This window comes from Lonchura striata, chromosome 11 (assembly GCF_050655825.1).
Source record: "Lonchura striata isolate lonStrDom1 chromosome 11, ASM5065582v1, whole genome shotgun sequence".
NCBI classification, from domain to species: Eukaryota; Metazoa; Chordata; class Aves; order Passeriformes; family Estrildidae; genus Lonchura; species Lonchura striata.
In genome coordinates this window covers 5,091,543-5,113,175 of record NC_140713.1, presented here as the reverse complement: position 1 = coordinate 5,113,175, position 21,633 = coordinate 5,091,543, and the positions used below count along the sequence as shown (strand labels likewise).

General features: G+C 52.3%; 3 protein-coding genes across 6 annotated transcripts; all 3 read left to right on the top strand.

Moving 5' to 3' along the window:
- Positions 1-1,143: 1,143 nt before the first annotated feature.
- LOC146766364 (axonemal central pair apparatus protein HYDIN-like) lies at positions 1,144-7,619 on the top strand. 2 transcript variants are annotated; one of them, XR_014957799.1, is made up of 7 exons: positions 1,144-1,760; positions 2,166-2,335; positions 2,931-3,050; positions 4,303-4,462; positions 4,568-4,740; positions 4,897-5,890; positions 6,465-7,619. XR_014957799.1 is itself a non-coding variant. In XM_085589411.1 (6 exons), exons 1-6 carry the CDS (start codon positions 1,602-1,604, stop codon positions 5,267-5,269), a joined length of 1,155 nt encoding a protein of 384 aa, XP_085445537.1. In that variant the 5' UTR covers positions 1,144-1,601; the 3' UTR covers positions 5,270-7,619. The 2 variants fall into 2 exon arrangements, 1 of the variants encoding a protein (XP_085445537.1); XM_085589411.1 differs by having other exon boundaries at positions 4,897-7,619.
- Positions 7,620-7,901: 282 nt separating this feature from the next.
- On the top strand, positions 7,902-18,242 carry LOC144247086 (axonemal central pair apparatus protein HYDIN-like). Of its 3 annotated transcripts, none has more exons than XM_077786424.2 (4): positions 7,906-12,504; positions 13,094-13,342; positions 13,687-13,829; positions 14,481-16,010. In XM_077786424.2, exons 1-4 carry the CDS (start codon positions 12,306-12,308, stop codon positions 14,814-14,816), a joined length of 927 nt encoding a protein of 308 aa, XP_077642550.2. In that variant the 5' UTR covers positions 7,906-12,305; the 3' UTR covers positions 14,817-16,010. The 3 variants fall into 3 exon arrangements, with proteins under 3 accessions (XP_085445538.1, XP_077642550.2, XP_085445539.1); XM_085589413.1 differs by having other exon boundaries at positions 7,911-12,504; positions 15,867-18,242; XM_085589412.1 differs by having other exon boundaries at positions 7,902-12,504; positions 13,687-14,622.
- On the top strand, positions 16,874-18,236 carry LOC146766363 (uncharacterized). The gene is made up of 2 exons (XM_085589414.1): positions 16,874-17,559; positions 17,975-18,236. The coding sequence occupies exons 1-2, from the start codon at positions 16,874-16,876 to the stop codon at positions 18,234-18,236; spliced, it is 948 nt and encodes a 315-aa protein (XP_085445540.1).
- Positions 18,243-21,633: the final 3,391 nt, after the last annotated feature.

Here is a 21,633-nt window from a genome sequence, read left to right as displayed (position 1 = left end):
CTGGAGGTCCTCTTCCACCATGGCACTCACTTGGGATGTTCCCAACCTCTGTGGGTTGAGGAAAATCCACAGAAATGGTCTCATGATTCTGCCTGGCCTCGGGGTCAAGGAATGAATTGCAGGGCCAGCCAGGACTAGTGAGCCCAAGTTTCTGGTGGTGACTCTCCGCGATGTTTTCTATTTTGTTTGCTGAAGGGAGCTGAAGGAGGTGGCTCAAAAGCTTGAGAAGGAGGCAAAAGACTTAGGGGAGGAAGAGAGGCAGAAGGAGGAAGAGAAGCAGAAGAAGGAAAATATACATATCTCCGTGGGGAAGCAGCCTGAAAAACCACAGAAGGAAGCCAAAGCCCCAGAGAAGAAGGAAACCAAAGCCCCAGAGAAGAAGGAAACAAAAATCCTAGAGAAGAAAACCAAATACCCAGAGAAGGAAACAAAAATCCCAGAGAAAAAAGAAACCAAAACCTCAGAGAGGAAGGAAACCAAAATCCCAGAGAGGAAGGAAACCAAAATCCCAGAGAAGAAAGAAACCAAAGCCCAAGAGAGGAAGGAAACCAAAGCCCCAGAAGAGAAGGAAACAAAAATCTCAGAGAAAAAGGAAACCAAAGCCTCAGAGAAGGGGGACTCCAAAGCCCCAGAGAAGAGGGACTCCAAAGCCCCACAGAAAAGGGGAACCAAAACCTCTGGGAAGGAGGAAACCAAAGCCCCAGAGAAGGGGGAAGCCAATATCCTAGAGGACCCAGCTGAGATGGAGAACTTGATCCTGAGGTTTCAGATCTACGAGTCGTCACAGCAGAACATCGCAGAGGTTTTCTCCTCCTGGGACAGAGTTCAGGGTACTATGCAGTTACCTATGATCCAAAAGGGAAACAAGTCCCAGCCTTCAGGTGAAAACAAAGGTCTAAAGAAAACCAGTAAGCCTCAGGAGAAGGTGAAGAAGCCTGAACGTGAACGTGTAGGCCAAAGGAGTCTTCAGTCATCTCAGCTGGGGATGCAAAGTGAAGCTGCAGAAGGGGCAGTCAGTGACAAGCATGTTGGGGTGCCATGCCTGGACATCCAGGTCTCAGATCCTAAGGCCATGATCAGGGAGATCCTGAGGGATGGGAAGCTGCCAACGGAAGACCAGGTAAAACCCTGCAAGGCTGAGATCTTGAGCTTGCCGTGGTGGTGGGCCCTGGAGCATTGTGTCCCCCAGGTGATAATGGCACAGAGCCTTGTCCAGGCCCCTGATGATGTTCCACAATGGCTCTGTACCATCTGTGTGGATGGGGAGGTTATCACCATCCCTCAGATGGGCAGGAAGTGTGAGTGCTTTGTGTACAAGTGTCCCATCTGTTCAGAGTTTCCCAGCCCGGAAATCATTATAAACAGTCCCAGGACAGGGCAGCTCATAGTCATTGTTTTCTTCCGCTGAGTCACTTGGGAGAGGTTTCTCTCCTGGTCCCACTTGTAGCTCTTGATTCTGCTCTGGAGCTTGCTCACCCCACTGGGCATAACAAAGCACTTATACTTCATATAAGTCAAAAAACCCATTGCCAAAAGCCCAGTGCCTTTGAAGAAGGATGGAGGAGACAGAAGTATAAGCAGGATTTTCTCTTCTGATTTAGATGCTGAAACATCTGGGACTGCGTCCCGACGGCCCTCCCCTTGCCCCTGCTGCTGTGCTCTCCATAGTCGAGTACCCAGAGGAGCGGCTGGGCCGGGCAGAGCGTGTGGAGCCCTTCACCATTGTGGCACCGCGAGGTGCTGCTGTGGAAGACAATCTGGTGGGTGCTCCAGTGGTGCCAGGGCAGGGACCAGGCTGGATGGGGGCATGGGGGACAGGTTGGATGGAAAGAGCATTGTGGAGAGGTAGTGAAGATGTGATGGGGCCTCGTGTCTGCAGGTCTCCTTTCTGTCAGGGATGGGACAAAAGAGACAGCTCTGTGGAGACAGAGCAGTTCTGTAAGACAAGAGGTAAAAAATCACTTAAAACCATCAACTTGCTTTGAGGAGAGTCCTGAGTTTGAAGGAGTGTCCTAGGCAAAACACCAATAAGGAAGACCAAGTCCATGGGCAGGTGGACTGACTTATTTATTCTCTCTTCTGTTGGTGAACAAACCCTCATTTTGCTTTCCAGGATGGGGATGTCTCAGGGCTCACCTCTCCCTCCCTTTTCTCTCTCCCCTTAGGCCAAGGCCCCAAATGTGAAGGGCAGTTCTGCTGAGGGCCAACCAAAGACAGGTACAGCAGCCAGCAGAGACAGCTCTCTAAAGGAGAAGCAGAGAAGTCCCCAGGATTCCTCTGCAACAAGGTCCAAAAGTATGCTGGAAAGTGCCTCAAACCCCACAGAATTCCTCAGGTGAGGCGCACAGGAGGAAGTGATGCCTCTGCTTCTTTGGTCCTCTGGCCAAACAAGGCCCATCATCCCCAGCTCCACAGTGACCCTGTGCCAGCGCCTCCACGGGATGGCGAGTGCACCCTCCTTGTTTCGTTTGCTCCTCAGCAATGTCTGAAGGCTTCTCTTTAATTGCCAGGCTGAAACGGTACCGGTGGGTAGTGCCTGCCCACGGTGAGGTGAAACTGAAGGTCCACTTCTCCACCAAAAAGCCAGGGAAATTTGAGCAGACACTGAGGTTTGAGCTCGTGCAGACAAAGCACGCGTACGAGCTGCCCTGCTGTGGCACCGGCCTGTACCCCAGCATCAGCCAGGACCCACGGTAAGGCTGGCCCCTGGCAGCCCCCACAGCACAGCTGCCCCTGAACTCACAGCCAGGGCTGACCCCTGGGGCTTCTGCCTGGGCAGATCGTGCTGCCTGAGGTCACCCAGCACCTCCTCCTGTGCTGGAGCTGGCAAGGCAGATGGTGCCTCAGCCACCAGGAAGGGTTTTGGCTTTCTGACTACATTTCCTACTTGGAGCATCTCATAGCTCTCCTTCCCCACTTTCTCTGCCCAGGCTGGTGTTTCCACAGTGGAGGGAGACCATGGAGGCAGATGACATCATCTTCAAGGAATATGTTGAGAGCACAAAGCAATTCCATTTTGGACCGCTGCTGTGTGGGAAATCAAGAGACTGGTATGTGCTCCCTGCTGGGCTTTGCACTTTTGTGGACACACCTAGGGAGAACAGGCTGTCCTGGTGGCACAATCCAGGGCAGTCCCCAGCAGAGTCCTGGGAGACACATGGGTTTTGAAGGACCACAGATGTGTGAACTTGAGCAGATAAGAGGCAAATGAGCCTTGGAGGAGCTGCTCTGCCTGCCCAGTGGGTGTCTTGGTGGCCGCCTTGGTGGCCAGAGCCACAAGCTGCTGCCAGTCCAAAAGTGATTTGGGGGCAACTTCTGTCCCCCTCCACATCTCAGCTTCACCCCTTAGAAAATGAACTTTATGGTGATTTTTGAAATGCTTTGAGCTCTGCAAGTAGCCTGATCAAGCAATTATTCTGTAGATGATTTTGTAAACCTTTTATTAATCTGGAATTATTAATAAGATTTTATGGTTGACCTGCCAATGGGTATCAGGAGGAACGTACAGCAGGAATTACATTTTCCTGTAAAAACGTTGCATCCTCACTGCTGGATAAAGTTTGCCTAAACACACTGTCATTGAAGCTATTGTGTATTTCTACTTTTACTGTCACTCTTTTTTTTCCAGTAATATTTCAGGTCTTGTCTCCATAGGAACTCTGGAGGGCTAAGTCTATTTTGACAGCCCAAGGAAATGAAATCAAAATAGTTTAAAATAGCAGACAATCATTAGCCAGATTGATGGATGGTCTGGGATTTGTGTTTGCTTCTTTTACCCTTTCACTCCAAAGTCATTTCCACACCTGAGAGAAGGGTCATTTGTTATATTTTTGCATTTCTCTTGAAAATTGATGCTTTATATTTCTTTCTCAGACTTTGAGCTAACCCATGAAATTCAAACCAGTTTCATGACTTTGATGAAAAAGATTAGCTAAACTCTTTTTCCAAAAGCCTTTCTTTATACCCTGCAGGGAAGGCACACCAAGAAAGAAGGGGAAAGAACCCATGTGCCTGGTGCACTGTTATTTTTCTGGGCACCTTTGAATTTGCATTGTATCAAAAACTCTCAAAGTGGCCTGAGCATCATCAGGCTTCTGGGCTGGAGGCACCAAGTCTGGGGGAAGGCATCAGAGTAAGGCCAGGCTGAGCACACGGCCATGCCCCTGACTGGGATCCATTTCCCTCACTTGTTTGTTAGAGTAGGGTCTTCCAGCACTGCTTCCTCAGGTGCACACGGTGCTCTCCTCTGTGTGTGGCAAAGGCAGCAGTCTGCTCTGCAGCCTTTTCCCCTTTTGTGGACAGGTACAAGTGCCAGAACTGTCCCAGCAACTCGGAGAAAATAACCATCCTCAACAACTCCCCCATGAACATAGAGGTCCAGTTCTCCTTTGAGAATGCTGGGAAAGCAGCGACGTTCCACTTGGACTCTCACAGGATGGCGCTGAAACCAAAGGAGAAGCAGGTAGGAGAAGGGCAGGCGGAGCAGGCACCGTAGAAGTGCCCAGGGGCTGCTCCTCCTGCTCACACACAGAGCTCTTTCAATTTCTTCTTGTGGGGCCGTGTCCAGGAGCTGACCATTTGGGCATACCCCACTTCCCCTGGCTTCCTGCAAGACAAACTCATCTGCAGCATTGGGAAGAACCCGGAGCCAGTGGTCTTCAGCCTGTGCTGCCATGGGGTGCACGTGAAGCTGGAGGTCAGCCCCCTGGAGCTGTCTTTTGACAAGCTGCTTCTGCACAGGTCAGTCATCCCACAAGCACTCCAAAACCTGTGACAAAGAGAAAACATTTGACCCTGGTTTCCAGGGCATGGATGGAGCTGCTCCAAGTTGCATTCAGTGGCCAGGCTGGTGTCACCATCCGGCAGCTGACACCAAGTGCCTTCCTGTCTCTGCAGGACTGACAACAGGACCTTGGTCCTGAGAAACAACACCCTGCTGCCCGTGGCCTGGCAGCTCAGTGGGCTGGATGACCTTGCTGAGGACTTCTCCTTGTCACGAGATAACGGCACCATTGATCCCTGCTCAGAGTTTGAAGTGACAGTGCATTTCAAGGCCGGGCAGCCTGGCAGCATTGAGAAGAGCCTCCAATTAGAGGTGAGAGGGGCTGTGCCCTGCCTGGCAGAGCGGGGCACAGTGAGCAGCTGTGTGCTGCTAGGGACAGAGCCAGGAAGAGCTGCACCTGACAGACACAAGGGTGCTGTGACCCCAGCTTCTGCCTCTGCACAGCGTTTGCCAGAATGTGCAGTGCGTCCACATCCCCCCAGATAACCAGACACTGCATCCTGAGCCTGTACCACAACCACCTTGTCCCTGTGAGTGGTTGAAGGTTGCTGTGTGGTTGTACAGACTGCAGCGTGATCTCTACATTCCTCCTGGACGTTCTCTGAAGCTCTTGCATAGTGCAACAAACTCTCCCCCTGGGATTTTGTTCCCCGTGGATTAGGGACTGCATTTCAGAGAGGGTGCTAGGTGATTGGAGAAGGTTGTCAATGCCACCTGCTCTGAGACACCTCACACTTCTTGTGGTTGTTCTTACATCTCTGTGCCTCTCAAGGATGCTTTAGCAGCAACATTCCCTGCTGTGGGAGTGCAGAGTTGGGCTGACAGGGTTTTTTACTGCAGCAGAATCCCACTGGGGCAGCCCATGAGATAAACAGCAAAGCTTGGGAGTCCTCCAATGCTTGTGAAGCCAGGGAGGCCGTAGGGGAAGCAGCCAGCAGAGACAAGGATTGTCAGGCTGTCTACCAAAAGAATAATTAATGAACAGTGTCTGTTTCTTGCTGCCTTAGGTTTCAGATACAGAAAACATCCTGGGGATTGTTCAGACTGAAAACATCAAAATCTCTGCAGAAGTCTATGACATTCCTCTGAGCATCGACATCCCTGAAGGTCAGTGGATGCCTCCCAAACAAAGCAGTCCAGGTGCACTGCATTACCTTGGGAGGTGGGCAACCAAAGCACATGAGATGGGATGGGATGGGATGGGATGGGATGGGATGGGATGGGATGGGATGGGATGGGATGGGATGGGATGGGATGCAAGGATGGCATGGACACATAAAGCACGTACCCTGCAAGGTGCATGGAATAAAGCATTGTCAGCGCACTGACAGCCTTAACTCTCTCCCCTCTGAACTCTGAAGTGTGCAGCTTCATGTGCAGATTGGATTTTGGGGCTTTGAAAGAACAGTGATGTAAACAGGCAGTTGCAACTCCCACAGGCTCAGCACAGCATATAAAGCAATTGGATTTGTGTTTGGAAGCGAGGAAATGGGAGACAAGCTCCTTAGGTACTAAGCCTGCAGATATTTTGAGTGGGAAGAGAAAGGGTAGACAAGTAGCTGGAAAACACTTCCAAGAATGGAAACTTGATGAAAAGGGTTTTGTGCCAAGACCTCCATGTAGTTTGGGACCTGGTATATTCTGCAACCATGTTTGACTTTGCTCTGTGGGTTTTCTGCAGGTCCAGATGGAAGCTTGGAATTTGGAACCATTAATGTCCTGGATAATGTGAAGAAAGTCCTGAGTCTGAAGAGCAAAGGGGTATACAACATTGAGTACAGGTGAGTCCAGCTGCCTGGTAGTGAGCATTTCCTCAGGCTCCCAAGCCTGTGTTGTCCCTCTGTCAATGGCTAGAACTGTTTCCATGCTGGCTGCCTCATGGTAAATAAAAAACTTGGGCTCTCTGATCTCAATTATTCTACCAGAGAATCCAGCCACAAACCAGCAGTTCTTCACAGCTCAGCTGGAGCCCAAAGGAGAGCCCCAGAAATGTCAGCCACTGAAATGCTGAGATTCATTGCCTTTCTTTGATGGTCACCTCCTTTCTCTTTCTGAGACTCTGTAAAGAGTGAATGAAAAATTTTGTCTTAAGGTTTCTTGCAGTAACCTCATGACTGACTGCACTCTGTCAAGATCCAGGATTCCCTGAGCAGAGCTGGACTCTCCCTTTCCTTTTTTTCTGGTCCAATGCAAAGTCCTGGCTGTGCTGGTGGCACCTATATTTTTAACTGCAGAGATCTCCATTCCTTCCCTTTCTCCCCAGTTTCATGCTGAAGGATGCAGGTCCCAGGATGCAAGACTTGGCATCCCACTTCACTGTTGAGCCTCAGTCAGGCATGCTGACTGCCTCCCAGTCTGGTGTGAATATTGAGATGCTCTTCCACCCCACAAGTGAAATTGTCCTCAAGAACAAGCCCATCCTGTACTGCCAGGTGAGCTGCCTGGGCCAGGCTGTGTTATCACACGGTGTTCTGGGAGCATAAACAGGATAGGTGTCTAATGGAAGGAGTGCCTTACTGGAGAATCCTCTCTGCTACATACACAAACAAAGCCTTTCAAAACCATTTGGGAGGCTTCCTAAGTGGAGCTGAGCATCTGACTCTGGAGGAGGTGCTTAAACAGGGAGGGTAAATGGATGGAGGTGGAGGCTGGGACTGGGGTAGAGGCTGGCCTCTTTGCTTTGGTTACCTCCCTTCCTGTGGACACAGGTGATAGATGGCAGCTCAAGGGAAGGAGGCCAGGCTGTCGCCAACATCCCATTGAAGGTGTCAGCAAGAGCCGAGTACAGCAAGTACAGCGTTGAGCCTGCCTCACCCACCGACTTCGGTACCATGATCAAGGGCACCAGGAAGAGCCGGACTCTTGTGCTGAAGAACAAAGGCATGGTCAACTTCAAATTCCACATCCGCCAAGCAGACGAGGCTGCATCTGCATTGGAAAGCAAAAGGTATGAGAAGCCCTGCACCACCCTTCCTGTGAGGAGGCACCACCCCACAGCTGGTATGTGGCAGGCAGCCACAGCTATCATCCATTTGCATCCCTGGCTAGGGGAGAGGGAACAAAAAAATGTCTCAGTATCCCCATGTGTAGTACAAAGCTGGTGATAAAGCTGCTCTGTCCAGCAATGGGTGCTACAGGCTGCTCTCTGGGAGCCATCAGGAGCAAGAAGGCTTTCCTCTGTGAGGAGGAAGGCCAGCTTTGGCCTCAGAGAAAGGCAGGGGAGCTCAGCATGACAGATATCTTTGCTTTCTCCCCTCAGTTCAAAGCAAGGGGAATCTGCTCCATCAGCTACAGAGCTCTCAACAGGAAGGAAATCAAGCTCCTCAACACAGGTGAATGACTCCTGCTCCCCAGTAGTGCTGCTGCAAGGGATGTGAGAAGATGCTGCTGTGCCCAGGCCTGGGGGCTCATCGCCACAGGATGGAACGTGGTCTGCAGGATGGAGTCCAGTATCTGCTCAGTCCCACTGAACATTCTGTACTCTGGCTCTGACCTGGAGTTGTAGGGTCAACAGAGGGGGGAGCAGGTCCTGTGTTTGGTAGCTGCGAGCCAGCATAGGTCTGTGAACACCACAGAAGCAAAAACATCCCCCACTGAACTCCCAGTCCACAGAGCTCAGACAACATTGCTTTTTCTTCTTCCCAGTCTCTACCTCTCTCCCATCATTTCTCACAGATATTTCTGCTCTCCTATGTTACCTCTGGAGATTGAAGGATCACAGCTACCACCTTCATTCTTTACACTCGGACTCCTTTCTCTCTGCCACTTGGGACAGGCTTGCAGCTCCTCTTGGCTTGTTGCTCTCAGCCTGGAGCTGCCTTTGGGCCATGCAGTCATCCTTCCCTGCCCTGGGACTGGGTGCTTGGGCCCAGCTGGAAGCCAAGGCAGGACATATTCCTTGCTGGGGTGCTGAAGGCACAGCTATTAGCCATCAGCCTCTCCTGGAACTTTTTCTGCAGGATCGCCTCATTCTTGGCATGTTCAAGGTGTCCCCCTGCTCTGGCTCTGTCCATCCGTGGGGCCAGCAGGTGATCAGAGTGGAATGCTTCGCCAGGCAAGAGGGGATATATGAGGAGCAGCTCTACATTGACATCACAGGAAGAGACCCCAAGGACAATCCCCTCAGCATTCCCTTTACCCTGATGGCCGAGTCCTACTTCCCAGGTACCTACTGCCCACAGTCACACCTGCTGCTGATCAGCACCTAAACTTGCTGCTTGGATAGAGAGGCACGCTAGCCCTGGTGTCCCACCTTAAAATCCTCAGAGGTTCCAGCCCTCTTCAAGTCCACCAGTGGACTCATCCCTTCCAGGCTGAGAGGGATGCATGGAAGGATAAAAGGAAAGCAATGCTCTCTAAGACTGAGGTTGACTGAGCTCCATCCTCACAGCCAGCTCCCCCACCCAAGGCTGGGTTTAGCAGTCACCCAGGCAGAAAGGGCTTATCAAGGCTTCTGAGAGGCCAGCAGGGTCATCAGGGAGGCTTCTCCATGCTCACCCCTCTGGTCTGTCCACAGCACTTGTTAAAGATGTCAAGTTAATCTTCAAGGAGTACCCGATCTGCAGCAGCACCAACTTCTGCCACGAGCTGCAGTCATTGAAAGGCGCGGGCCTGTTCATCAGAGATGAGAACAAATTCGTCTTCCACAAGGTTGTGGTTGGGCAAGAGGCTGAAGCTCATTTCAATATTTACAATGCAAGCCGTCTGCCATGTGATGTGGCCCTCTCCATCAAACCCCTGCCTGGAGAGGTAAGAACGGAGGCCAAGGTGGTGGTTGTCCTCTAAAGGCCGTGTGAGAGCCTGTTTTGTTCTCCAGATGCATTGCTTCCTGTGGCCCAGACTAGGCTAGCTCAGTGCAGCTCAAACTGCAGGAGAGAGCAGCAGAGCCAGGGAACAGTTGTGTGGAATTCTGCATGTCTGGGGCAAGGTTTTGGCTCACACCTCTGGGTCTTCAGTGGGAGAAGTGAATCCTTCTAAACCTCTCTTGGAAGCACACTCGGAGACGGGCTGTTATGAACTGACATGTCAGGGCTCAAAGCAGAGCATTTTCTCAGTTACGAATTGACATGCCAGGGCTCAAAGCAGACCATTTTCTCAGGCTCCCTGGCTTTTCCTTCTCTTTGAATGCCAGTTCTAGGTTATTTGCAGGATCTTCCATGCAGTGCCCACCTCCCATATAGGCTGGGGCAGCTGCCAGGACTCAAAACACACAATGCTTTAGCACAAGGTCAGCATGCCCTGGGAGGGAGGGAGCCTGTCCAGGGAAGCAGGAAGGAAGACACTGTCTGGGGCTGTTCTCAGTAATGCATTTATGAATAAAACTGTGTCATGATGAAAGGTATTTTCTCCTAACACTGCTCTCTGGGTTCCCCCAAGGAAAAAAACCCTTATCGAAAGCATTTTCAAGGTGGATCCAGTCAAGATGTCCATTGCCACCTCATCCTATGCTCTTGTGAAGGTGACCTTCACCCCACCAGACGAACAGGACTACGACTGCATTATCAAGGCTTCCCTTGTCATCCCAAAATGGTAACTAACCCTGTGAAATACTGGGGGAGGCCTCACTGACAGCTGCCTCTCCCCTGGGAAGGCACAGACCTCTTGTTAGCTCTAATGCTTTCGGTAGCCTTAGGCAGAGTTCTTGGCATCAGATGATCTAGGAGTAACTCTTAGAGCAGAAAAATGAGGCTGATGATTTATTCTCTGTGAGAAACCATGAAGACAGGGAAATACTCCGTAGCGAATTGGAAGCTACTGAGATGTGCTGCAGCTGAGCTCTGGCCGTTTCCAAGTACAAAGGCTTAGATGAAGCAGTTTCTGTGCCAGCAGGTCAGCAGGCACATTTTGCTCTTTGTTTCCGTACAATTAAGTGATCCTCTGATTCCCTGGCATTCATTAAGTGCCGCCGTGCCAAGCTGCAGCCGCCGGGCTTCCCCTGCCCGGCAGAGGCACGGCCAGCTGCGGGGAACGCTCCCCTGGATCTCCAGGAGAGCCGGGGAGCGGCTGAGGCAGAAGTTTCACTGTCTGCCTTGGGTGGCGGAGAGGCGGCGTCCGAGGAGATAACAAGGGAGCCGACTCAAGGCTAGGGAAACAATTTCAGGTTTAATCCAGGCTCCGGGGAACCCAGTGCCACGGAGAATCCAGTAGCCAAAAGCGCCCTCGAGGCTTTTGCAACGTCTTAAATAGCGGGGCGGTAGCAGGGGGAAGGGAACGCCCATTGACCCGTGCGGGATTTGGGGCAGTGGAAGGTGAAAGGATAGACAGACACAAAAACCAATGGGGAAACTGAAGGGAGGGAGCCCGGGCCCTCATCCAATCCCTCGAGGCCCAGGGAGCAGATCGGGAGGAAGGCGCTGGGAGCCAAGTGACGGACCAGGGAGCAGGGAGCGGGGAAGTGCCCGAGCGCTGTGAGGGAGATCGGCGCTGAGGGGGCGGCGGGAAAACGCGGGGCGGAGCCGCTGGGAGAAAATGGCGGGTGGAGGGGCGAGCCGCTGCACAACTGTTACAGGAGTATAAAAACACACTACAACAATTAAGCTATGCTTTTGCTTGTTGCATGTCTCATCTCACTGCAGCCAGGGGATTTGCCATATCTCATCTGATGCCTCGTTTTTTACCTGCTGCACTGCTTGATTCAATTAAGTGGAATTAGTTTTAACTGTTATTGTGGAAGGCTCTGGCTCTTTGGAGCAGATTCCTCTTGTGAATGGCCCTGAGTGGATTGGGAAGAGGCTGGTGGGGGCTGTGTTGTGCGGTACATGAGCACCAAGCAGGGAAAACACTGTGGGTGGCCCTTGCTGCTTAACTTGCCCGTGAGAAATGGGTTAGTGCCAGCTGAAATTGTTTCTGTGTCTCTCCTGCAGCTCTGTGAGAATTGAACCTCGGATCGTGACCTTCCATATCAGCGGGAAGGGGCTCGAGCCACAGCTGACAGTCGTGTGCCCAAGTGCTCGCAGCAAGAGGGGAAATGCCGTGCTACGCTTCAAGAGGCTCCAGGTGGGGGATTCAGAGACGCTGCCCCTGGTCGTCCGTAACAATGGCATCGCACCTGTGGAGGTGAGGAGGACCTGCTCGAGGAATGGTCTGGTTTGGGAGCAAGTGCTTGTGGCACAGGGGAAGGGTCCCAAAAAACATGGCACACCTGGGAAGAGGTGTCAGAATTCTTTTTAAGCAAGTGACCGACATCTGTTCTCCAAGAAGAGAGTTCTTGGAAATTTTCTATCCAGTCTTTCTTCTTTTAAGTTGAACACAAGAAAAGTGGTGTTTTCCCCCGTCTCTCAGGTCACCCTCTGTTCTCATGGACATGTGTGATTTCCCACTTCCATTAGATTGTATTTGATCCTAGCTTACTACCTTTTAAGTAAATTTAGTTGTGCTTTAATTACATTCTGCCCATTACTTTCTGTCCTGTTTGGTTCTGTGTCAGTTCTATCCAGATGCTTCTGAACACCCTTTTTTCCTGCTGGTTTGACTTAACTTTTGTGCTAAATGCTGTTTGTAGTGGGAGAGGTGCTGGGCTCTCATGCAGGACCAGCAGCACTGTGGTGTCAGTCTCCCTGTGCCATCCTGTACTCACACCAGTATCATTGTGCTCTGGGTTCCCTTTTCTCAGTTTATGTTATGCCTGGAGGATAAGCATGGAGTGTTCTTCTTGAGAAGCAGGGCCTCCACACTCAGGATATTCCGCACTGGAGATGTGGAAGAGAACTCCGTTGGAAACGGTAAATCCATTAACCATGAAGTGTGATCATGCAAAGAGGGAAAACCTGTGCCCTGCTCTTGGCTTCTCCGAGCAGCAGCCAGATGTTAGGCACAGTTTCTTTTATTGGGCTCTGTCTCCCAAGCTTTTCTTGGGGACTTTTTGCAGGGTCTCCTCCTAGCAAGTTGTAGGAAGTTCTTCTGTTCTTCTAGACATGGTGGGTTGAGTTGTGGGGGGCTGTCACTACCTCAGTGGACCCTCTGAAGTATTTGCTGCATGTGGGATGGTACCAGCCTGAACACACACAGCCCTTGAGCACAGAGACAGCCAGCAGAAGCCAAAAGCACTCTTTGGCTCAGCTTTGCATATGGCTGGAGCTGGCTGGAAGCAAATGGAATGAGGGCTGGGCATCAGCCTGAGGTTAAGCTGCTTAAGTGGTGCTGTGTCTGGAGGTGGCAGTCCTGTGAACAGAGGAAGAGGTTCTGGGGCCACTGGGGGTAGAACCTGTGCTTAGAAGGCAGCTGGTTTCAACCTCTTATTCCTCATCTATCCTGTGGAAATATTTCCTCTGTACAGCTGTATCACTTAATCTGATTTCCATTGCTGTGCAGAGAGCAAGCCCCCAAAGAAGCTTTTCTTCCTTCTGTGTTCTGGGCAATCGACAAAGTTTGATGTCATTTTTAAACCCACTCTGGCTCAACGTCTGGAAGAGAAGATTTGTCTGTTAGTGGGGGACATCTGCATGACCCAAATAGAGCTGGTGGGTGAAGGCCACAGGGATGAATTCACCCTCGGTGGATTAGAGGAAGACATCCAGGAGAGGAATGCTGAGAGCAGTCTGAAGAAAGACATCATTGATGGTAAGAGAGGACAGGCTGCCAAGGTGTAGCAAGGAAGAGGAAAATGTCTGATCATGTGTGTCCTCCCTCTATCCAGGCCTGGGCTGTCACCCACAGGGCTTGGTGGCCTGTGGGCATGGCAGCCATGCGTGCAGAGCAGCGTGTGCTGTGCTGCATGTCGCTGGCTTAGGGACGTGTCAGGGTGTTTCCCTGGAAGTGGTGGGATGGGGAATTGCCTGGGGCACTCCCTCCAGAGGGAGGAAGGCTTGGAGCAAGGAAGCATTGAACATGCAGGTGTCTGTGCACGTGATGGGGGCAGGTGGAGCTTCCTGCATGCTGAGATCCCTTGCTCTCCTCCTTTACAGCTGTCAGAGTGAATCACCTCCAGTTTGGGTACTGTCCTGTCAGGAAGCCCTGCCGCAGGACCTTCACCATCACCAACCACACCCGTACAAAGGTCATGCGCTTTGAGTGGGAGACAGACGCCCCATTCCAGTTCTTCCCCAAGGTGAGCGTGGACTGCTCTGCCTTTCCCCATTGCTCAAGCCCTGCCCTGGTGTTCCCAGGAGCTGGCAGGGAGTCCTCACGTACCAGTGATAGCCTGTTCCAGTGCCACGGAGGAGATGCAGCCCCTGGCTTGGCTGGGCCATGGCTGCCAGCCTTGCAGAAAAGGCTTCATGTTATGGGAGGTGGCACCTTCTGTTCATACTTTTGGATATCCAACTTTGTGTACATCCACTCTGAGGTGCAGATTCCTGGCATAGGTGTTCACCACATCAGTCCCTTTTGCTGTCAGTCCTGGCCTACCGTCCGCAGGGGCTGGCCCAGTTCCGGTCCCTTTGCTCCCTGGCTGACCTCTCCCAGGCCGCATGGCTTCCCCTCCCGCACCCAGCCCGTGGCTGGGCAGGGGAGGTCTGAGCTCTTCACTGACTGGAACAAAAGAGAGAGTTGCCCTGGAGTTCTCCGCTTTTAACCCCCTGTGTTCTCAGACATGTGTCCAGTGTCTTCAGTGGTCACACCACATGTCAGCATTCAAATCTGACCACTGATTGGTTTGACCCCAACTTCCTGAGAAAACTCACTTCCTTGTCAAACCAGGATACCTTGGCAGGGACCAGGCTTCCAATTTGGTCTTGACTCCCTCTCTGATTCTCCCTAGGTGGGACACCTCCATCCTGGCTGTGCCAAGGGCATCACAGTGATCTTGAAATCAGATGTCCCAGCCACCTTCAGGAGGCACCTTGTGAGCTGCAAGGTGACCAAGATTAACTTTGAGCTGCCACAAAGGAAGGTTCCTGACTGGGATGACCAAATATGCATCGTCACATGGAAGGAAACCACCAAGAAAGACCCGGCAGCCAGCTGGCCTCAAAAAGAAAAGGTTAGAAGCAAAATGGCCAAAAAAGCCAACCCAGCTTTTACACAAAGAACCACCATAACACCATCACTGTTGGCTGAGCAGCTCCTGCTTTCTCTGGACATTGGACAGCCGTGAGGTTCACCAGCAGTGCATTCCAGGAGAGAGGTGGAAACACAGTGACTGGATACACTCACACGAGAGGGGGAAGCCTTTTGGCAAGAGACCTTTAGCCACACACAAACTGCATCAGTCTGTGCCACAAGCACGAGTGTTGCAGCCTGTGTTGAATGGGGAACGTTTTCTTAGTTTATCCCATTTTATGGTGTTAGAAATCTCTTCACCTCATTTCGTGTCTTTCTGCAAACAAGGAGTTAAGTCTGCTGCACTCTGCCTCTTCTTTCAAAGCGGAGAGAAATCCACTTCTCCTGCATATGAACCCCAAGTTTTGTCTGCCTGGATACCAGAGAATTTGGTTGTCTCTGTATTGTGTGGGATATCTCATCATGGAGTAGCTCAGGCACCAATGACAGTATGGAGGAGTCCAGAGAAGGATCATCTCCAGAGCTTCTTGCTTTTATTGTCATTATTTCCAAACACACTTATCTTGGGTGATGGTTCTTTCTGAGTTTCTGGACCATTTTAAGGCCTCTATACCATCCTCTTTTCTATCAGAACATGTGAGGGTGGAGACTTTCCTAGTGAGATCTTTCACATCCCAAAATGCACATCCTCAGCTCCCAGCAACGTAGCTGTTGCTCCACACAAGACATCTGGAAAGCACTTTCTCCTAAGACAAGAAGAAAAAGGTGCTTTCTAGAACTCTTCAGTCTTGGGGTTCTCCATCCACAGAACTCCAGCAGGGGAACTGAAACCAAATTTTGAGACCTGCTGGATTTCAAGGGGACCAGGAAAAGAGTCAGTGCCTCTACAAGGTTGAAGTACAGGACTAGAGCACAGCTATAGTCTCCATCGATATATTAACAGCTGTGCTAGTGACTGCTTTGATCCGTGGGTGGAAACAACTACTGTAGCAGAGCAGTCTCAATGTTGTCATCTTTCCAGGGAAGTAAAAGTGAGTGGTCCTTTCTAGTCCCTCCGTGAGGCTGATCTTGGAGGCCAGAAGATTCCTTTCTCAGCCTGACTTTCTGGGCTCTGCTCAGTGATTCCTCCCTTCTCTGTTTGCAGGTGATCGAGATAGCCCCGGAGCCAGCTCACACTGTGGTGGAGGAGAGCAGCCAGGAGTTGGAGGTGTACCTCAGTGCCGTTGTTGCCTACACCCAGTTCAAGCTGAACACGACCGTGGTTCAGTTCAAGGATACCTTGCCCTTCCAGACAAGGACAACCACGTGAGTGCTGGAGGCCAGGCAGGGCCCTGCGAGCAGGAGCTGCCTTTGCCCAGGGCTGGCCCAGTGCCGTGTTCCCAGAACTCTGCCCCAGCCAAAACCAGCACAGGCCCATTTATGTGCACACAAAGCCAAGCAGCTGGTGGTGGTCAGGAGAAGGTTCAGTGCTGCCATACCTTTCTGCTGAGAACAACCATGGATTTGCTTTCACAGCATGTCTGCATCTGCTCAAGAATAAGTTTGCAGTCAAACCAAGACCTAAAGGCCAGAGTAAGCCCCTTAGCTTCAGTGTCCTGGGCATCATGTTGGCCCTTTCCTCTTAAACTTCCAGACTCTGAAATACTTTTTTGGGCCACTCACGACAGCAGTCTAAGCATGGCAGAGTTGCCTGGCGAAGAAGATGCTCCTCGGCAGAAAGCAGTACCATCAGACAGTGTTACTGTACTATTTGCTTTATATTTATTGGACATTTTTTGTTACTCCTCCTTCTCGCTTTTCAGTTTCAGGCTATGCAACACGGGGAAGGTAGCCCTGGAATACTCCTGGGAGAAAGCTGCAGATAGTGAAGCGGTGAAGAAGCCATTTGCAACTGGTCAGATGAGTAAGGGCATTTCACTTGGTAGCTGAGGGCCTGGGAGAAGACTGTCACTTCACAACATAAATTGCTTTTTCATCCTTGTCCACATGTCCACTTTCATCAGCAGCTTCCCAGCTGCAGCTGGAGAGTTTTCTCCTTGTCCCCATCTGCCTTTCAGCCCCTTCTGTTCTTGCTCTGCCACTTCTGCTCTGCAAAGGAGCTGAGCCAGGCTCTGGGGAGAGCCATGTGCTGGGTCAGGACTGGGAAGGGGGATGTCATGTCATCTCTTTGAGAAGTCTGAGACTGTGAAAAGCAATGGTGTAACAAATGAGCTGCCCTGCAGCCACTGTCTGTGTGCAGTTCCCCACTCCAGGGCAAATGCAAAGTCACTGTCTAAAACCAACTCTCCTGCTTTGGCACAGGAGTGTGTGCTGCAGGCAGAGACTCTGCTCCCAGACACTCTTATTTCCTGCCAGAAGTACTTGGTCAGGGATGCTCCAAGTGCATCCCAGCTCTCTTCCAGCTACCTGCACAGGAGGCAGAGTTGCTGGGAACACAGGATTTTGTCATTGAAAGGTGTTCTCTTCCTCTATGCAGGTCAGTTCGTCTCTGCTACTTTAAAGCGTTACAGAAAGCTGCTGGATCGTTTTAGGTGGCAGCAGGAGCATCCTTTCCAAATTCACCCTTCTGAGGCCCAGCAGCTGCAGCAGCCTGCCAAGCAGGAGCAGGATTTCAAGCAGGAGCTGCAGCAGCCCGAGGAGCAGGACTGTTCCAAGAGGCTACTCTACTCAAAGCGTGTTGGTTCTGCCCTGGAAATCTTCACAGATTTCACTCATGGCCTGCCATTGTTCTCCATCAACCCCTGCCATGGCATCCTTGCTCCTGGCCAGAAGCAGACCTTTCATGTGCAGTTCTCTCCAAAGTTCACGGGGATGTTTCAGACCACCGTGCTGTGCAGGTGGGAAACGTCGACACACTTGCCATCTCATGCTTCTGATGGGTACCACTGGGCGATCACAGGATGGGACAGGGTGGAAGGGACCACAGTAGGTCATCTGGTCCTACTTCCCTGCTCAAGCAGGTTCATCCCAAAGCACATGGCACAGGGTTTTGTCCAGAGGGCTCTGGAATAATTCCAGTGAGGGACACACCCCACCCTCTCTGGCAGCATGGCACCTGCACAGGAAAGAAGTTCTTCCTCAGGTTCAGGTGGAATTTCCTGTTCCTGTCCTCCATGCAGCGAGTACAGCTGTTAAATCTGCTGCTCACTGCTTGCACAGAGAGAGGATGCAACACTATGTGCTCTGCAAGGAGACAGAAAAGCAGCTGGCCTGGAATGTTTGTCTGGTTAATACCAGTCCCTCTCTTCCTAGGATTCCTAACCTGAATCCGGCTCAGAAGATGGGGCAGGTGATTGTGAAAGGCAGAGCCCAGGAGCAGAATAGTCTTGGTGAAACTTTAGAGGAGACAGAGGAAGACCAGGGACTCAAGAAGGAGGTGCTCTGGAAACCAATACCCAAAGAACACCATTTGTGTCAGCTGGTGCATCCGCCTGGAGCCGGCACCATCGTGCCTCCTGCTGCTGATGGTCTCCCACCTGGAAACCTCTGCAGCTACCCTTCCAAGCTCCAGTGAACACCTCCAGCTTATCTTTTAACTACCTACTTATAACTTTAATTACCTACTGAATAATTTTCAATTAATTGTTAATAAACAATTGTTAATAAATTGTTAATTGTCAGCTTGTTTGATGGATATATGGGCTGAGTCCAATAAGATGGAGTTTATCAAGTCCAAGTGTAGTAGATAGGGACAGGCGAACGGAAGATTTCGGGATGTGACGGAAAGAAAGACCCCCATCCCCCTCTCACCCTGCAACATGTTATCCATTACCCCAATGAATGTAACCACACCTAACCCAGTAGTCTTCCACTCCTAACTAACCCTAGAGACCCTGCCAACCCCCCCTGACGTAGCAGAGTCCCCCAAGACTATTTAAACCCATGAGATAAGATAATAAACGCTTTTGACCGTCCACCACATTGGTGCCTGCATGTGTCGTTAGACCGAGTGGCCCAGGGGAGACTGGGCTGCCGTGCTGTTCCTTACAACCAGGTCGCCGTTGTCTTCCATGAAGGCAACATAACTGGTGCTGAAGCCCGGGAATAATTCGCTCGGGTAGCGGGTGTCACCTGGACAAGAGCAGCAGCCAGACCAGTGAGACCGTGTTCTCGGCGAGGGAGACGTCCCAGGACCCGCGGTCGTCATGGATGCCATCGCCAGGGTCGTAAGTGAGGTTCATAAGCAATGGGGCATTGAGTGTAAGCTCAAAGACTTTTATCTTGCTATAGCAAGGCTGCTTGAGCTTGGGGCAATTGAACGCCCTGTGGATGTTTTGCATCCGGAGATATGGGAAAAATGCACAGCTGTGCTGGCCGAGGACACAAAATCCTCAGGCAGTGGCAGAAGCCTTAAGGCATGGGGCAAAGTAGAGAAAGCCCTGCGCAGAGCAATAGAAGAGCAGGAGACATGGAGCATAGCGCGTACGTGTTTATTATACACCCAAGCTAGGGGTAGGAGCGGCAACGCAAACCGGCCCTGAGGGTGATCCGCCCGGGAGCGGGGATCCGGGGGGGCCCGGCGCGTCGCCCCCCACCCTGGCCCGGGGCCCGGGACCCCCCGCGGAAACCTCCCAAAAATCCGCGGCTTCCCCATCCGCCCCACCACTGCCGGTCAGTGACCCGCTGCCGGAGGTGCAGCAGCGCGCAGAGTTCTTTTGGCGGGGACTGGCAGGGGAAGCCAGAGGCGCGGAGGCCGCGGCTCGGGAGGAGATCCTACCCACGCCGCCCCCGTATCCCTTTGAAAATGGCGCCGGCAGCCAAGGGGAGGGGCGGGGCGCGGGCAGTCTCGGCGCGAAGAGCCCAGAGGTGCGGAGTTTTGCTAATGCGCGTGCGCGGGAGAAAGAGGAGGAGAGCGGCAGAGGGCTCAGAGCCAATTGGCAGCCGCGCCTGACGCCACTACCATGTAAGGGAGGAACCCCCCACTGCAGGAGGCAGGGCGAGCCCGGGGGGCGGCAGTGGCGCCACCCCCGGGGGGAGGAGCGGGGTCGGAGCCGCACAAAACGGCACCGAGCCCCGGAAGTGCGCTGGCATTTGACTTCCGACTCTGAGTCCAGCAGCAGCTCCGGCAGCTCGGAAGAGCTGTTGGGAGCCGGCTGGGACTCTGAGACGAAGAGAATAGAGCCAACGCAATTTAAAACAAAACCAAGTAAAGCTTTAAGCTGCACCGAAAAGCAGCCACAATACAAACCAGCCCAGTTTACCGACTGGGGAGAAATAAAAATAGCCTGTGCTGAATGGTCCCCAGCGGCTGCCGTACAAGCCTTCCCGGTGAGGATCACCGGCCCGGAAGGGAACCAGCAGAGGGTATATGCCCCGGTAAACCCAAAAGATGTACAGTCAATTGTCAAAGCCATTGCAGAAAAAGGAACAATTCGGCCATGGTCTCCACATTAATCGATGGCCTTTTTAGTAATGACGACCTGCTTCCCTTTGATACCGAGCGAATAGGTTGCATGATACTTGATGGTGCCAGAATGATTGTGTTTAGACAGGAATGGGAGGATAATTGTACAAAGCTATTAGCCCAAGCATCTGGCGCGAGGCAGCCACTACGTGGATCGACGTTATCCAGGCTTATGGGAAAGCATGATGATATGATCACGCCTCAGCAACAAGCCATGCAGATGCGGGCTGAGGAGGTCAGGGCGACCACTCGGGCTGGTAGGGAGGCTATTCGTGCAGCCTCCCGGGTCGTGGCCAAGCCGTCGCCGTGGTCCACCATGAGGCAGGCAGAGAGCGAAAGCTTCACGCAGTTCGTAGATCGCCTGCAGGCAGCAATAGACTCCTCTACCCTGCCGGCAGAGGCAAAGGGCCCCGTGGTATCTGACTGCTTGCACCAGCAGTGCAACTCTGTCACCAAGGATATCTTACGTTCCCTGCCAGCCGGAGCCAGCCTGGCTGACATGATCAGACATGTAGTAAGGGAAGAGCACCTGACACCCATTCAGGCAGCCGTCCACACCCTGACCAGTGCCATGGCATGTTTCAAGTGTGGTGAGGCAGGTCACATCGCGGTGAGCTGTCCCCAGCCGGCACGGCAGCCCGCCGCGGCACCTCCACCCCAAGCACGCCCGAGAGGAGCCTGTTGGAGCTGCGGGAGGAAGGGGCACCTCGCTAAGGAATGCAGGTCCCGGCCCCAGGGAACCGGGAGAGGGAGGGGGCGTGCAGGCCACACTCAGCCTCCTCCCGCCGCGAATGCAAGGCGGCCCATCTATGCCAACCCCCAGTGGGGCGGGGCGCCCTTATACCCCATACCCCCACAAAGACACAGCCAGCTTGGTACCCTCACCAGCGAATTTCGCAACACAGCCTGCAGTACCTTCGTACCCACTACCACCACAAGCAGCGCCCGTGCCGCAGGGTCAGCAGGGGACGCCCCAGAACGGGACCCCTGGGTGGCCCTGGCCATGAAAATAGGGAAGGAGCCCCTGATGCTATGGGGGACGTGCCGCCTTTATGGCAGTCAGGACCTCCATGTCATAGGGCTTCAGTTTTGGGCAGACACAGGAGCAGACTGCTCGATTTTTCCCCAAGCACTGTGGCCCTGACACTGGCAATGCAACTTTAGCAAAGCAGAAAGGCAACTTCTGCACTCAAGTTGTCAAGCCCAACAGAAAGACCAATAAGTGGGTGGTCCCATCCGCAAGGGACCGGAACAAACAGTAGCAATCCACCCCTACATTTTGCAAAACTCTCCACCCCTGATAGGAAGGGACATCCTTGCTATGTTAGGAGTCAGGATTACAAATTTATAATAAGGGCCACTGCCGTACACCCACTGCTGCCAATCAAACTGACTTGGAAATCACCAGACCCCGTATGGGTCGAGCAGTGGCCCCTGTCAAAGCCTCAAATGGCAGCCTTGCTGGAACTGGTCAACCTCGAGCTGCAAAAGGGTCACATAGAGCCCT